Raw genomic sequence first — 16,710 nt, forward strand, 5'->3', positions numbered from 1 at the left:
ATTTAAGCTCTGATGCAAATGTTTATCTTACACCCCCCCCCCAGTTGATGATAACATGGCCACCAGTCTATTCACTTAGCTGCTACAACAGCCTCAAATCACAGCAAACAGCAAAAAAGAATTAAACTGTGGAGAGCTAATGGGTTAAATGAGAACATAGTAGTGATATTAGGCACTGACACAGCCCAATTCAAACTGGCAGACTCCAGAAAGTAAACTCTGGTAGGGAGAGAAGAAAAGTAACCTTTATTGAAGACTTCCTATGTTCGAGCCATGAAACACATTTGGTACTTTACTTCCTAATCTCATTTAGACCGATCCTCATAAGTACATGTTTGAGGTAGCATTATATCTTTTTTGCAAACAAGGAAACGAAAGCACAAAAATTAAGATCGAACCCAAGTCATAGGAGATGAAACAGTAGGATCAAGGTATAAACTGAGTTCAGTTCAACTCAAGCATGACATTTGCCACAATCATGCCTTAAAATGCTTCCATCCTGGAAGAAGGAAGCCTGGAGAGGTGAATTTAGATCCTACCTCATACACGTAAGCGTCCAAAGGATAATAAAATTAAAAACATTACAAACAATGTTACAGCAGCAGCCAAAGGACTCTAGGAGATGTCACAGAATTATAAAATTAGTTAAATAGCAATTCACCAGGAGGTTGAAAAAAATAAAAGGTCACAATCAACTTTCAGGAAATCAAGTTTTAACAAGGAAAAATTTATGAATTCCCAAAAACTTTCTAAAATCTATTCATAATACATTACTACTTTCTTGGTAATTCAGAAATCCATTCTAGTTCACAACTCAACTCTACAGAGTAGAAGGTGCGAAAAATAGACCAAATCAACACAACACATACAGATCTATATCAAATATGCTGACCCTAGGATTTAGCATAGAAGCTATTTTCTAAATAAATCATAAAACCCCAGTACTTTAAAACATAAGGTTGGATAACAAATGGCAGTCTATCCTACTCCATCATTTTAAGAAGGGAGACAGTCCTATACAACATGCTAGACTTTCACTACAGCTGTATTCCTCAAACTACTTCTAGAGTCTATATAATAATTTTATAGCAAATGCACAATACATCCATGTAGTAAATGCATGGCACTTGTCTCACTCAAAACTGACAAAAAGAGAAACTCATTCTCTTTCAGGAATATTTTACATGGAAGTCCTCAATTCTTTGCCTCAGGGAAACTCATTTGAGTCTTAAAACGTCAAGCCATTGTCCTCACTTTCCATCTGAATAAAACTTCTCCCTCTGATAAACACAGGAAGCCTTCTCTTATTTTAAAGTTTACCTTACATAAATCAGTGCCACAAATAAGAACATTCAAATATCTTGCTACTTGGTGTAAAATAGCAAGTTTATCTTGTAACATTCTAGATGCAACTAATATTTCAAATTATTTTAAGAAATTTTCCCATTAAAACCACCTAAAGGACAAATATTAAAAATAAACCATAATATCTGCAGAAACTGTACAAGCATTATATCTTTATAGTTATATCAAGTACACAAAAGCTATGTCACTGAAATATGCAACGACAATGCTGCCATCTAAAGGCCAAGATATAATATGAAAAAAAATGTATACTCAGTCAAATACTGCCAACGTATAAAAACTACCCATTTGATATTTCAAAGTAAGTAAAGTTTATACTTGAAAAAAAAATATGCTATGATTATTTTTAGACTACACAATGAAGCTATAATACTCTTTTGAGAAGATTAATAAGAGAATTAGCGAAACAATTTGGCTAATGATCAGTGTGTGCACAGGTCAAATTCTGTTGGCATCCTTTAAGACACATTCTTCTCCTAAATATCTCTATTAGTTATTAATTTGAAATATTTGTCCTATTTAATGATGTTTATATTTCCTATCTATAATCACATATACAGTAGAAATAATTTTTTTCATATGTGCATATATAAATACTATTTGCCTTTAACCAGACTGCTATTATTTCTACTCACCCTATTTAAAATATTTGTCGTTAAAGGACTAATAATAATTCTCAGAATGAAAACACCTGAACTACTTAAAACTGTAGCTTTGCAAGTAATTCAAATATTTCTCCTTATTCATAAATTCTAAAAATACAATGCAAAGCGCCTATGGGAGGTTAACTATCAATAATTCAATTGTCCGAAATTCTAAATTTCCCTTTATAAGAACCTTAAATCTAAAGAACTTTATTGAACTGAATTTTCTTTAAGATTTGGCAAAATTACTTCAAATTTCCAATTAAATCAATGTTTACTGAATAAAACTACATACATACTATTCTCCTAGCATCTAAGTAATATATCATCTTTTAATGGATCACAATATTAGGGGAAAACTAACATGAACATAACTAGCAGTTTCAAAACATATACAGTTAATTCCTTTGGGAAACCACTGACTAAAATTTTTAATATGCCAAGAAAAATGTTTTTACTCTGTGTTTACTCAACAAGAAAAATATTAACCACTTAACAAATACCCCCACTAGATGAGAAATATAAAAATTTTAAATTGGGATTACCATGCTTTAATTTATCGAATGTAAAGTGAAAACCAATAGACAACAAATACAGTTGTGATTTCATAAAAACTACTAGTTTTTTTAGTGTCTCCTATGAGTCAGAGTTTGTACTAGACAATCTAAGGATATTATGTCATTTAATCCTCAAAGTCACAACCTGCAAAAAGGTAAGTATTAATAATCCCGTTTGCAAAGGAGGTTCAATGAGTTTAATTCACTTTCCCAGGATCACAACGCAAGTGAGTGGATACCAGGATTCAAAAATTCACTCTGACCCAGATGACCTTATTCTCTCTACAAGATCATATAGCCTCAAGAGTGATTATTAAATTTGTATTAAATGTAAAGAGGAATGTGAGGTTATTTTTACTATATAGCTTCAGAGAAAAATATAATTCTATGTGGTAATTAAAATTTACTTTTAATTCACAGTGTTTCAATTATTCTAACTGAAATCTCTTTTTAAAATATCTCACTTGAAGTGCTGATGCTTCTAGAGACCTTTCAAAACTTACATTAATATATGAGATGTATTTATCAAATTTTGTAAACTAACTTCAAGAGGCAACAAAAAGATCTCTTCATTTTGGGAATACAATTAAAAAGCAAGTCTTTTTTATAAATATGTTACAAAGGCAAGATCACCTTGCCTACATTTTAAAGTACGCTATTTTTCAATATTGAAAACTCTGCTAGTGCCTCCCTGGTGACAACTTTTTCTGTTAGCCTGTACTATATACCTATCAAATCAAAATTAAATGGATTTGGAATATTACTCAGCCATAGAAAGGAATGAAGCTCTGATACATGCTACAACATAAATGAACCTTGAAAACACTATGCTAAGTGAAAGAAGCCAGACACAAAAGACCACATACTGTGTGACTCTATTTACATGAAATGTCTAGAACAGGCAAATCCATAGAGACAGAAAGTAGATTACCAGTTGCCAGGGGCTGGAGGAAGAAAGGAATGGAGAGTGACAGCTAATGGGCACATGGTTTCTTTCTGAGATAGTGAAGCTGTTCTAGAATTAGTTATGATGATTGCACAACTTTGTGACTATACTAAAAACCACTGAATTGTATACTTTAAAAGAGTGAATTTTATGATACATGAAGTATATCTTAATAAAAGAAAATTAAATGACTTTAAATATATATAATACATTACATGTGAATGAGTTACACATGTATGTGCTTAAAATATAAAATCTATGTAACTACCAAGATCATCTGCCTCGATTCATTGAATCCCATTTTTCACCATACTAAGTGAAAGGCTCTATTTCACAAGTATTCATCGTCCTGAATATTAAAAAATCCTAACTATCCAAAATTATTATAATCCCTACGGGAATCAGAAGGAACAACAACCACATGCTTATGTTTGGCAATTAAATTTAATTTTTTCCAATTTACCTGAGGTAGTTCACAGTCAGAATTTAGAAAAAAAATACTAGCACGTGCTAATGAGAAATTTTTAACATTCAAGTACCACATACAAGCACCTATACAGTTATAGGGTCAATTCATAAAATCACTGTTTTGAGAGGATTCTTGCTTTTAAGTAGTATTTGCCTCTAAACCACCAAAAGAAAATAAGCAGAAGAAAATTTATAAACTAAGTTATAAGGAATTCAAAGATTAGAAACAAAATGAAAAACACAAGAATGATAACAAGTACTTACTAATTTGTTTTCCTGCATGTATATTCTTTGTAATTTCAGACAGCCCTTAGCTATGACGATCATGCCTTCATCTGAGATCTTGTAACACTGGCCGAAATGAATATCTTTGAGTTCTCTGCATTTTGAGCCCAGCTGTAAACAAAGAGATTTGGCTGAATGCTCAGAAAATAACAAAGGTAACATATTTCTAGTGGGATTTCCATATAATTTTTTGAAAATAGCCATACCAAGTTAAACAATTGTTTATAAATCACTTTTAAAATAAAATAGAATGTAGGCACTCTATAATTTAAAACAGTATTGTGTAAGCCTTTTCACTTTCTAATTACTTTCTTGCTTCAACTACCTCACACTATATGCCCACCTAGGTACCCAGATTCCGTAACACTTCAGATTCACATCTTTATTTCTCTTGAGTATTTACATCAAAGTGTTACACTGAGTGGGACACAGGTCCAAGGAATAAAACAAAGGTGCAAGAAGTGAAAAGGTCCAGTGAAAGAACGTTTAATTCATGAGATTCTACTTCTACTTCTAACTGCCCCAATGAATCATTTTTCTCCATCAGCTCATTTACTCTGTGAAAGAGAAAATAAGTCTGAATATGCTAGAGCTAATATGCTAGTTAGAGTACTGAACTGAAAACAAAAGGACTAGTGATTTCCTGATTGAAATCCCAACTGTACCTTAAATAGTTACTCAATAGGTACAATGTTCCCATTAAAAACATTATGTATCACAGAGAACAAATTACATATATTTCCTTTCAAAATTTACAGTGATTAGATGATCCAAACAAACTATAAATGAATTCTGTTTTATGAGTATTACATACGAAGAATCATCTTAGAGATAAATAAGAAAGTTACTTTAGTAACAACCTATATATCAAAAATTATCTAAAACGTCACATTAAAAACAATAAGACCCTTGGGGCCGGCCCGGTGGCGCAAGCGGTTGAGTGCGCGCGCTCCGCTGCGGTGGCCCGGGGTTCGCTGGTTCGGATCCCGGGCGCGCACCGACGCACTGCTTGGCAAGCCATGCTGTGGTGGCATCCCATATAAAGTGGAGGAAGATGGGCACAGATGTTAGCCCAGGGCCGTCTTCCTCAGCCAAAAAAAAAAAAAAAAGAGGAGGATTGGCGGATGTTAGCACAGGGCTGATCTCCTCACAAAAAAAAAAAAAAAAAAAGAAAAACAATAAGACCCAGTGTTGGCAAGCATTCAAAGTATGCTAATACATCACTGGTAAGAGTGTAAATTAGTATTAAAAACCTTCCTGGAGGGCTACTTAGCATAAATGAAAAAATTTTATAAAATGTGCCTGAAAAACGTATGACTCAGCTTCTAAATATTTACCAAAAAATTAACTAAAGAGTGATGGATAATTGGAGAAATACGTGGTAAAGTAAGCACACTACAGTGTTAATTATACAATCTAGGTAGTGGGTATATGGGTGTTCACTGTAGAATTCTTTCAAATTTTCCATACATTTAAAATTTTTCATAATAAACTGTTGGAATAATTAACTAGAGGTGTTTGGTAAGATTTCACTAAAAGAAATTAGCAGAAGGGATTTTTTTTTTAAATAGTAAAATATAGGGGCCGGCCCAGCGTGTAGCAGCTGGGTTTGCACGCTCTGCTTTGGCAGCCCAGCCCAGGGTTCACAGGTTCAGGCGCGGACCTGCACACTGCTCGTCAAACCATGCTGTGGCAGCCTCCCACATACAGGGTGGAGGAGGACTGGCACAGGTGTTAGCTCAGGGACAATCTTCCTCAAGCAAAAAGAGGAAGATTGGCAATAGATGTTGGCTCAGGGCCAATCTTCCTCACCTCCCCCCCACAAAAAAAAGGAAAATACAGAAAACAACTTAAAGGTATAAATTATGGTGTTTTCATAAAATTGAACATTATACAGCCATTAAAATTGAAATAAATATTTGACAAATAAAAATTTTCAAATTTACATAAATTTTTATAATATAATCCAATTTTTATAAACAAATTATGCATTTTTAAATACACACACACATATATACATACATGTATAGAAAAGAGACTGAAATACACACCAAGGTGTTAACAGTGGTTATTTCTGATTAGTACAATAATGGGTGGTGGTGTTTTTCCTCTTTTCTGCTTATCAACCTTCTCAAATCTTTTTAAAAATAAACACTAATTTTGTAATAAAAAAACTTTCAAGATCTATTTCAAGTAAAGTAATGATAATATCAGAAAGATCTGTGATTTCAGTTATTTTTCCAGGGGTGGTGATATATACGAACTATGTGATTTTAATCCAGGCTACACTATAACCAATTATATATTCCACTAGAAATGTAAACAAACGCCAAGAAGACAGAGGTTTGTCTGTTAACTAATGCATCCCTGGTGCCCAGTTTCTTACACTTAGTTGACATTTAGTAAATATTTGTTGAACGAACGGAAAGGCTGATCAGGATCATGCACTGTAGAGAGGCCTCTGAAAAATGGATGAATACAGGAAACCATGATTATGGTCTCATACATCACCATGTTCTAGTTAATTCAGGAGTTCTAAATTGAGTCCACAGGTAGAATTCAGGATTCCAGAAAAGAGGATGAGAAAAAAAAAAGTATATTTTTATTTTCATACTATCCTCTAAATGAACTTTAGCCTTTCCTTTACTCATTAATGTAAACAAAAAGTCACAGTAGTTTAGCAGTATATGTGATTGTAAACAATAGAAATCAAAGATAATTTCATATAATATTACTGCCATTGCAGATACCATGAAATATCATTTTTGTTCATCAGTATTCATCATGTTTACTAGATCCACTACCAGATCTTATAATGCATTAAAGAGGCATAAGTACTTCTAGAACAAATGTTCAGTGGCATATTACTTAGACCTGAGAAAGCTGGATTCAAAGCCAGTAGTAGAGAAAGCAGAGAAGCAACTTGATAATCACTACAGAACTCCCAAAAGGCTCACATATGTCTGGCAGTGAGGTCGAGGTTGGTGCTAAAAACACCTGGATTCTTGAAAGTCTACTTAAGAAGTAGTTAACCAATCAGATCACCTCCCCATTACTGCACAGGCTGACCCTGCCCCCTCTCCCACAAATAGCAAAAGACTGGAGTCCACTGTGGGGAACAAAATATAGGGTCTCTGGACTGGGGTACGCCATGCATAGCTAAAAGCAGAAGCATACTGCCAAAAATCTGGGGAAGATATGAAAGTTTATACAGTGAAAACAGAGGAATTCAAAGACATAATTCTATAAAATGTTCCAGGATGACTCCTAGACTGAAAGGGCTCACTCACGTGTCTAGCACAAATGACAAAAATAGATGCATGGCAAGGCAAAACATCATAAAATTTCAGAATTATGGGTATAAAAAAAAGATTCTACAGACTTCCAGACAGAAATAGATTTTATACAAAGGATTGAGGATAAAAAAGGCATCAAACTTCTTAACGACAACATGGAAAGAAAGCAAAAGAGCAATGCCATCAAATTCTGATGGAAAATTATTTCAAATCTAGAATTCTATACTCAGGATTCAGACTATGAATTAATTGTGATGGTAGAAAAGAGAAATTTTCAGACATGCAAGTTCTCAAAAGATTTATCTCCTATATATATATATATATATAGGAGAATATATATCTCATATATATTCTTTATCAGGAAGCTATTAGAATCTGTGCTCTAGGAAACATGAGAATACACCAAGAGAAAGACGACAGGACATCTGGTTAACAGGACACCTAATACAACAGCAAGATGAGGAAAACCTTAAGAATAAAGAAGGTAAGATACTAAGATGACCAATAATGCAAGAGCACTTGTATAGAAGAAGTCCAGACTGGAGACTTCAGACTATGCCAGGCAAATCTGCGTTAAGAAGACAAATGTGACTAAGTGTCTACATAGTGATATAACAATGCAACTGGGGAAAAGCTTTGGGCTTCATTTGTGTTAAGACTATGAAAACTAAGTAAACTAAAAAGGACAAAAAGACATTTATTAATGCCAATAAAAACAAAATTCTATAGAAAAAAAAGGCAGGTGCATAATTGTAAAATGTAAATACTGAATGTTTATTTAACCAAAATTATAACAGAATTATGTTGGGAGGATGAGAGGATAGGAGACAGGAAGGATAACTGAGCTAAATCCTCCTCTTCCATACCAAGGAATCAGCCCAGACGGTCGAAAATGGATAAATCAAAAAAATACAGACAGACATGGAAGGGAAATGCTTCTTCTCTACTACTGCTTCCTTCTTCTGGAGAAAGTTCAATTAGTCTAATTCCTAGTCTCTCCACAATAGTTTGTGTTTAATAAACTAGACATGTTCGGCTCATCTCCACCCTCCTTCTCTGAGGGAACAAACTGTCCACAGGGAGCAAGCATCCACTTCTACATTTGCAAGCCATTCTGCTGGTCTGGCCTAACCAATGATGAGTGGGTCCACTGGCCAAACTCTAGCATTGAGTTAAGAAGCCCATTTAACTTTATTACTAAGCAACATTCTCCAATCTAGCCTTTCTGAATAATAAAGTTGGTATTTTTCCTCTGTCATTATTCCTTTGTCTTTTTTGTCAATTTGTTCAGATCCTGGGCAGTAAAGAGACCTCAACATTTAGTGCACCAGCCAACATCACTGAAAAACAGAACAACAGAATCTACATAAAATGAGTGATTGATATATTTGGTAGGGGCTTAGACATCAGTGTGAGTAGAGTCTCATGTTAAGACACGTAAGTCACACTGCTGCAGCCTGGAAGAGAGGTTTAAGTTGATTACCAGATTTTTTTACTTTAGCAAGTGGCTTCGGTGACTTTATCCAAAAACAAGTGACTTTCCATAGAGGTAGGGACCACATGGGAAGCCATATAGAGATAAGGACCATGTAGATGGCCTCTATAGACATTTAGCAGGATGGGAGCCCCAGCAACTTACTAGGGAAGAGTGCCTCAGGGGATAATTACTGTAATTTAGTCTTACTACAGAAACTGATTTTCTATTTTAGACATCATCACTGGACATAACAGGCAAGACTGCATCTCCATCAGTGCCTGTCTGCACTAATCACCATTCCCGCACCCATAAATGTCCCAAAGTTCCAAACTATCCACTCACTGGAGAGTCAATCATCATACCTAGTGCATTTCCCAGTTTTGCTGCTGTTCTTCAAATCTCTCTCAATACTGTAACCATCTGTCCATAATCCACAGAAAAACATTTAGAGGGCATCAATCAAGCTCTATAAGAATATCCCAGATAGCATGCCCTGAATTTAACACAATTAGTCCTCTATCTAAAAATCATAGAAGTAGTAATAAGTCTTCTAAACACAGAATTCTCTAACCAGGAAGAGAATGCTGGAGACGTTGGCACTCTGGCCCTGCCAAATGGAGAGATCCTGATAAGAGTCCTAGTGCCCAGGTGAGACACCAAAAAGGTGGTACTATGAAGTAACAACCAGGCCCTAGAGGAAGACATATTCTAGACCATCCTATAAACATAATAGAAAATGGATTGTCCTTGATTCATTTTTTTCTTTTTTACAATAATCATTCAAGATTATGCACAAATTTACTCAAAAACATCCAAAGGTATTTTTCAAATTTTTCTATAAAATGTTGGGAGGTGGTTTTCCCAGCATCTCAAATTTTAATTAAAATTTTGCACACTACCCTTGAGAATTTACAAAAGAGAATCTGTTTTAAGAAGCCATCTGTTGTTACTGGGTTATTTTTAGAATAAAACAAACACCTTAGGAAGAGTATACTTCAACGGATAAAGAATCTAGACAACTGAAACCACAACATGGGACCCACCAGGATAAAACCAAGATTAAGTCTTCCAATGTCACTTGAAAGCTGCTCAAAACCAGTATTAAGAAAATATTTTTAAAACATGAGATGTGCCGCCTTCAACAGAAGAGGGAAGATGTTCCTTCTACTTTCCATTCCCAAACTGTCACCACTGTGACTATTAAACACATGCAAAAGAGACCAGTGAATAAAACCCAATCCATATTTTCTAGCAACTTCATCCAACTATGCTAACTGTTCATGTTTGTAAAATCATAAAAATGACAACGCTATTATTTGATTCATTAGTTTGATCATTTGTAGTAGAGTAGCACAGACAATGAGATATGAAAGAAAGCAAAGCAAATTTTTCAAACTGCCACTCGTCTAACCCACTTTAAGGGCTCAAATTTGAATCTTTTTCATAGATTTATATTGTTTAACTTTGCCTTATTTAAAGAACATTCCAGTCAACACAATGAAAATATGCTACACAAGCTACCAAAACATGTACCAAACTATTTTTTAAAAATTGTATTGGCATGGTATATAATTAAAATTCAGAGTAAATGAAAATTCAGAACATATATGGAGTAATCATTTGATTACTCTATTACATGCTGAAAAGATATTTTACTTTTTAGAAAACCAGAAAAAATGCTATTTTAGCACCAATACACAAAACCTCTGTTACTTATTACTAATGTTTCAACTAAGAAAATATTGTGATTAGAACTTTTGCAACTTAACTTTAAAAACATAGGAAGCTATCAAGTGTCCATCAACAGATGAATAGAAAAAATGTGGTTTATACATACAATGGAATATTATTCAGCCATAAAAAGGAATGAAACTTGATTTATACTATAACAAAGATGAAACAAAAATATTACGCTAACTGAAATAAGCCAGATACAAAAGAATTAATATTGTATGATTCCATTTATATGAGGTAGCTAAAATAGGCCTAGAATTCATAGAGACAGAAATCAGAAGAGAGCTTACTAGGGGATGGGGGAGGAAAGCAGGGAGAGTAGGAAGTAATTGTTTAATAGGTATGGAGTCACTCTTTGGAACGATGAAAAATTCTAGAAATAGATACTGGTAATGGTTACACAACATTGTGAATGCACTTAATACCACTGAATTGTACGCTTCAAAATCGTTCAAATGGTAAACTTTATGTATATTTTACCACAATAAAAAAAAATTAATACATTGAAACAGCAAATGTCAATAAAACTTGAAGGGAAAAAAAACTGCCAAGAGCCAGTGATGTTTGTTCCCAAACCTGTTTTTTCTGATTATAACACAATTACATTAAATATTAAATAAACTGACTTAAAAGGAAAAAGAAAGCTCTTGCTATAACAACTAGAGTAAATGTTTTGCATTCAATGAAAGCAAGCCATAAAAAATTGCTGTTGAATTAGTTTTGGGTAAGACAACTATAAAATTATAAAATATTGGGAAAATCATATTCTAAAGGAAGCTGCACTCATACTGCTTCATAAGTAGCTTTAAGCTCCTATGTCACATCAATGAAAAAACAACTGAAAATCATAAATGCCACATCGTGGTTATAGTTTAAGTAAAATAAAGTCAAAACTCGAGCCATCTCTAACTCAAGAAAAAGGCTTTGACCCTATATCAAAAGACTCACCAATGAGTCTATATTTATATAGCTTTTTAAATTAAAATGTTTATAATACATATTGATTTTTGTGATTCTATAATTTAACTGATTTTCAGGTAACTGACCCACTTCCATTCTCAGGCCTATCAGGTAAGAAGACATATGCTGAATTATAACAATGCCTACCTATACCTCTCAGGGTTGTTGAGGAGATTAAAAACAGTAATGCAAATAGAAACGCTTATTAGCACACTGCAAGGTACATAAAAGTGCTTAATAAATGTTATATATCATTATTAATTATTATTAATGAGGAAAGAAGGAAGATATTAGAACACTATTCATTAGGATTCATGTGAAGGGAACTTTTTAGAAGTGCTATAAAGATAAATTTCCTGCAAGAAGCCTTCTTGACATTATATGAAGGCTCTATACTTCCAGTTATAGATGGAAAATATGCTCTCTAGTCATCGAATTGGACATCCCAGCTTAAAATCCTAGATAAGATACCACATGGTATGATTAGAAGATCAAGCAGAATTGAAAGAGAATATTGGCTCCATACCTTCCCAGCTATGTGAACTTGGGCAAGTCACTTAACTTCTAAGAGATTCCGTTTTTCATCTTGAAATGCCACCTCAGTGTTGTTGTGAAGATTAAATTGGACAACATAGATGAAAGCACACAATACAATGCCTCTCATATGAAAAGGACCCAAAACATATTTACTTTCCTTTGCCAATCGTGACGCTAATTTAGAAAGAGAATACTTACATTCTTAACCTACCTCAATCTAACACATTTTGATAAAGAAGGCTTTCCAAGATCTCTAGTTTCTCAGTCTCATTACAAACATCAATTATCATTACAAGAATAAAATGAGTGTCATGTCATCTGAAAAGGGGAGGGAATGAGCTAAGTGGATTGAATATGAACTCTAGACACCCCTAAATATGAGTGTCAGTCCTATTACTTTTTATCTCAGATAAATTACTTATATCTCTTTGTAACTGCTTCCTCATCTATAAAAAGGGAATAATACCTAACTCATAGACTGGTTGTGAATCAAGAGAAATTAAACAGACGAATATATAGTTAGAATATATGAACAGTGCCTGACACATAGTAGATGCTCAGTAAAGGTTACATACCTGCTCTTTCTCTAGTTGACTAAATATCACAGGAACATGTAAAGATAGATTAGGTGAGACTGACATTTTCCTTTATCTTACAGAAATTCAGAGTCAAAAAACAATTAGATGTTGCTTTTTTCCCTCACTGTGGCAAAATATATGTAACATAAAAATTGCGATTTAACCATATTTAGGTGCATAACGCAGCAACAGGAACTACATTCACAGTGTTGTGCAACCATCACATTTCCAAAACTTTTTCATCAACCCAAACAGAAAATCTCTACCCATTAAGCAATAAGTCCCCATTCCCAACTTCCCCCAGACGCTGAAAACCTCTATCTATGTTCTGTCTCTATACATTTGCCTATTCTAGGTATTTTATATAGGATCACACAATATTTTTTCTTTGTGTCTGGCCTATTTAACTTTGCATATGTCTTCAAGGTTCATTCATGTGGTAACACGTATCAGTATTTCATTTCATTTTATGGCTGAATAACATTTCAATGCACATAGATACAGTCATTTATCCATTTATTTCTTAATGGACACTTGGGTTGTTTCCACCTCTTGGCTATTATGAATAATGTTATGAAAATTAGTGAACAAGTATCTATTTGAATCACTGTTTTCAATTATTTTGGGTATGTATCTAGGGTGGAATTGCCAGGTCATATGGTAGTTCTGTTTAATCTTTTGAGGATCCATCAAACTGTTTTCCACATCAGGTACACCACTTTATCTTCTCACCAGCAATGTACAAAGCTTCTGATTTCTCCACATTCAAAGCAACACTTTGTTATTTTCTCTTTTTACTTTTTTTATCCATTGGAACAGGTGTGAAGTGGTATCTCATTGTGTATCTCATTGTGGTTTTGATTTACAATTCTCTAATGACTAATGACGTTGAGCATCTTTTCATGTGATTGTTAGCCATTTGTATATTTTCTTTGCATAAATGTCTATTCAAGTATTTTGCTCAATTTTTCAATTGAGTTTTTTGGGGGTTTTGTTTTGTTGTTGAGTTGAAGGAGTTCTTTATGTATTCTGGATATTAAACCCTTGTCAGATATATGATTTGCAAATACTTTCTCCCATTTTGTGAGTTGTCTGTTCATTCTCTTGAGAATGCCCTTTGAAGCACAAAAGTTCTTAATTTTAATTAGGTTCAGTTTGTCTCTCACTTTTGTTGCCTGTGCCTTTGGTGTCATATTTAAGAAACCATTACCAAATCCAAGGTCATGAAGATTTACACCTATACTTTCTTCAACGAGTTTTATAGTTTTAGGTCTTAAATTTAGGGCTTTGACTCATTTTGAGTTAATTTTTGTATATGGTATAAGGGTCCAATGTCACTATTTTGCATGTGGATATCCAGTTTCCCCAGCACCATTTCTTGAAGAGTGTTCTTTCTCCCACTGAACAGTCTTGGCCCTACAGTAAAAAATCAATTGACCATAGATGTAAGAGTTTACTTCTCACTCTCAATTCTATTCCATTGGTCTATATGCCTATCCTTACGCTGGTATCACACTGTTTTGATTACTGTACCTTTGTAATAAGTTTTAAAATGGAGAAGTATGAATCTTTCAACTTTGTTCTTTCTATTTGAGATTGTTGTGGCTATTCTGGACCCCTTAAAATTCCTTATGAATCTTAGGGTGGGTTTTTCCTCTTTTGCAAAAACCACCACTGGAATTTTAATAAGGAATGCATTGAATCTGTAGATTACTTTGGGTAGTATTATCATCTTAATAGTAAGTCTTACAATTCATGAGCTCAGGTTTCCATTTACTTAGGGTCTTCTTTAATTTCTTTCAAAAATGTTTTGTAGTTTTCAATGTATGAGTCTTGCATCTACTTGGTTAAATTTACTCATAAATATTTTATTATTTTGGAAGCTATTGTAAATGGAATTATTTTCTTAATTTCTTTTTTGGAATTTTCATTGCTTGTGTGTAGAAATCAACTGATCTTTGCACACTGATTTTGTATCCTGGCACTTTGCTGAATTCATTTATTAGCCCAGTTTTTTTGTGTGAATTCTTTAGGGTTTACTATATATAAAACCACATCAATTGCAAATAGATATAGTTTTACTTCTTCCTTTCCAATCTGGAAGCCTTTTCTTTCTTTTTCTTGCCTAATTCCCCTGGCTAGAACTTCCAGTAGAATATAAGTGGCAAGAGTGGTCAACCCTCTTTTGTTCCTGATCTTAGGGGAAAAGTTTTCAGTCATTCACCATTGAGTATGATATTAGCTGTAGTTTTGTCACATATGGACTTTATTCTGTTGAGCAAATACCCATCTATTCCTAGTTTACTGTATATTTTTATATGTAAATCCATGTGTTGGATTTTGCCAAATGCATTTTCCGTTTAAGATAATTATGTGGGGCTTTTCCTTTCATTCTAGTAATCTTGTGTATTACATTGATTTTTGTATGTTGAGCTACCCTTGCATTCACGGGATAAATCACACTTGGTAATGGTATATAATCCTTTTAATATCCTGTTGATTTCTGTTTCCAAGTATTTTGTTGAGGATTTTGTGTCTATACTCATTAAGGATATTGGTCTGTAGTTGTCTTTTCTTAAAGTGTCTTTGTCTGGCTTCAGAACCAGGGTAATGCTGGCCTCACAGGAATTAGAAAGTGTTGCCTCCTATTAAATATTTTGGAAGAGTCTGAGGAGGTTTGGTATTAATTCTTCTTTACATGTTTGGCAAAATTTACCAGGGAAGCCATCTGGTCCCTGACTTTTCTTTCTTAGGAAGATTTTTATTACTGATTAAATCTCCTTATTTGTTAGAGGTCTATTCAGATTTTCTACTTCTTTTTGAGTCAGTTTTTGTAGTTTGTGTATTTCTACGAATTTGCCCATCTCATCTAGGCTATCCAGTTTGTTGGTGTCTAACTGTTCATAATTTTCTTGTATAATCCTTTTTATTTGTATAAAGTTGGTGGTAATGTGGACTCTTAAATTTCTCATTTAGCAAGCTGAATCTTTTTTTTAGTCAATATACTTAACGGTTTGTCATTTCTGTTGACATTTTCAAAAAAACTAGTTTTGGTTTCATTGCTTTTCTCTATAGTTTTTCTGTTTCATTTATCTCTGCTCTGATATTATTTCCTTCCTTCTGCTAGCTTTGGGTTTAGTTTGCTTTTCTCTTTCAAGTTCCTTCAAGTGTACACTTAGGTTACTAATTTCAGATTTTTCTTCCTTTGTAATGTAAGCTTTTATAGCTAAAAATTTCCCTCTGAGCACTGCTTTTGTTGCATCCCATAAAACTTTTAGTATATTGTGTTTTCACTTTCATTCATTTCAAGGTATTTCTAATTTCCCTTGTAATTTCTTCTATGACCCATTGGTTGTGTAAGAGTGTGTTGTTTAATTTCCACATATTTGTGTATTTTACAGTTTTCCTCTTATTACTGATTTCCAGATTCATTTCATTGTGGTCAGAGAAGATACTTGTACGATTTCAGTCTTTTTAAATTTATTAAAACTTGTTTTGTGGTCCAAAAGATGGCCTAATCTTGAGAATGGTCCATGTGCACTTGAAAAGAATGTATCTTCTGTTGTTGAGTGTAGTGTACTGCATGTGGGTCTTAGGTATAATTGGTTTATAATATTGTTCAAATCCTCTATTTGCTTGTTGGTCTTCTGTTTATTCTATACATTACTGAAAGTGGGGTATTAAAGTCTCCAACTACTAATGCAGAACTATCTATTCTTCCCTTTAAGTCTTTCCATTTTTGCTTCATATATTTAGGGGCTCTGTTGTTAGGTGTATATATGTTTACAACTGTTATATCTTCCTGATGAATTGAAACTGTTATCAATATATAATGACCTTCTTTGTCTCCTGCAACTTTTTTT

At 33.7% G+C, this 16,710-nt stretch overlaps 1 protein-coding gene across 3 annotated transcripts in view; it reads right to left on the reverse strand.

Annotated features, from left to right (window-relative positions):
• The window catches only part of FBXL17 (F-box and leucine rich repeat protein 17), a 478,445-nt gene that overhangs the window by 436,065 nt on the left and 25,670 nt on the right, over positions 1–16,710 (reverse strand). For 2 of the 3 annotated variants that reach the window (XM_058538073.1, XM_058538096.1), the window contains exon 4: positions 4,245–4,376. The exons of the other annotated variant lie outside the window; for it this stretch is intronic. In XM_058538073.1, the coding sequence (XP_058394056.1) occupies positions 4,245–4,376 (132 nt within the window). The remainder of the gene's footprint in view (positions 1–4,244; positions 4,377–16,710) is intronic. 3 annotated transcript variants of the gene reach the window in all.

This window comes from Diceros bicornis, chromosome 1 (assembly GCF_020826845.1).
Source record: "Diceros bicornis minor isolate mBicDic1 chromosome 1, mDicBic1.mat.cur, whole genome shotgun sequence".
Classification (NCBI taxonomy): domain Eukaryota; kingdom Metazoa; phylum Chordata; class Mammalia; order Perissodactyla; family Rhinocerotidae; genus Diceros; species Diceros bicornis.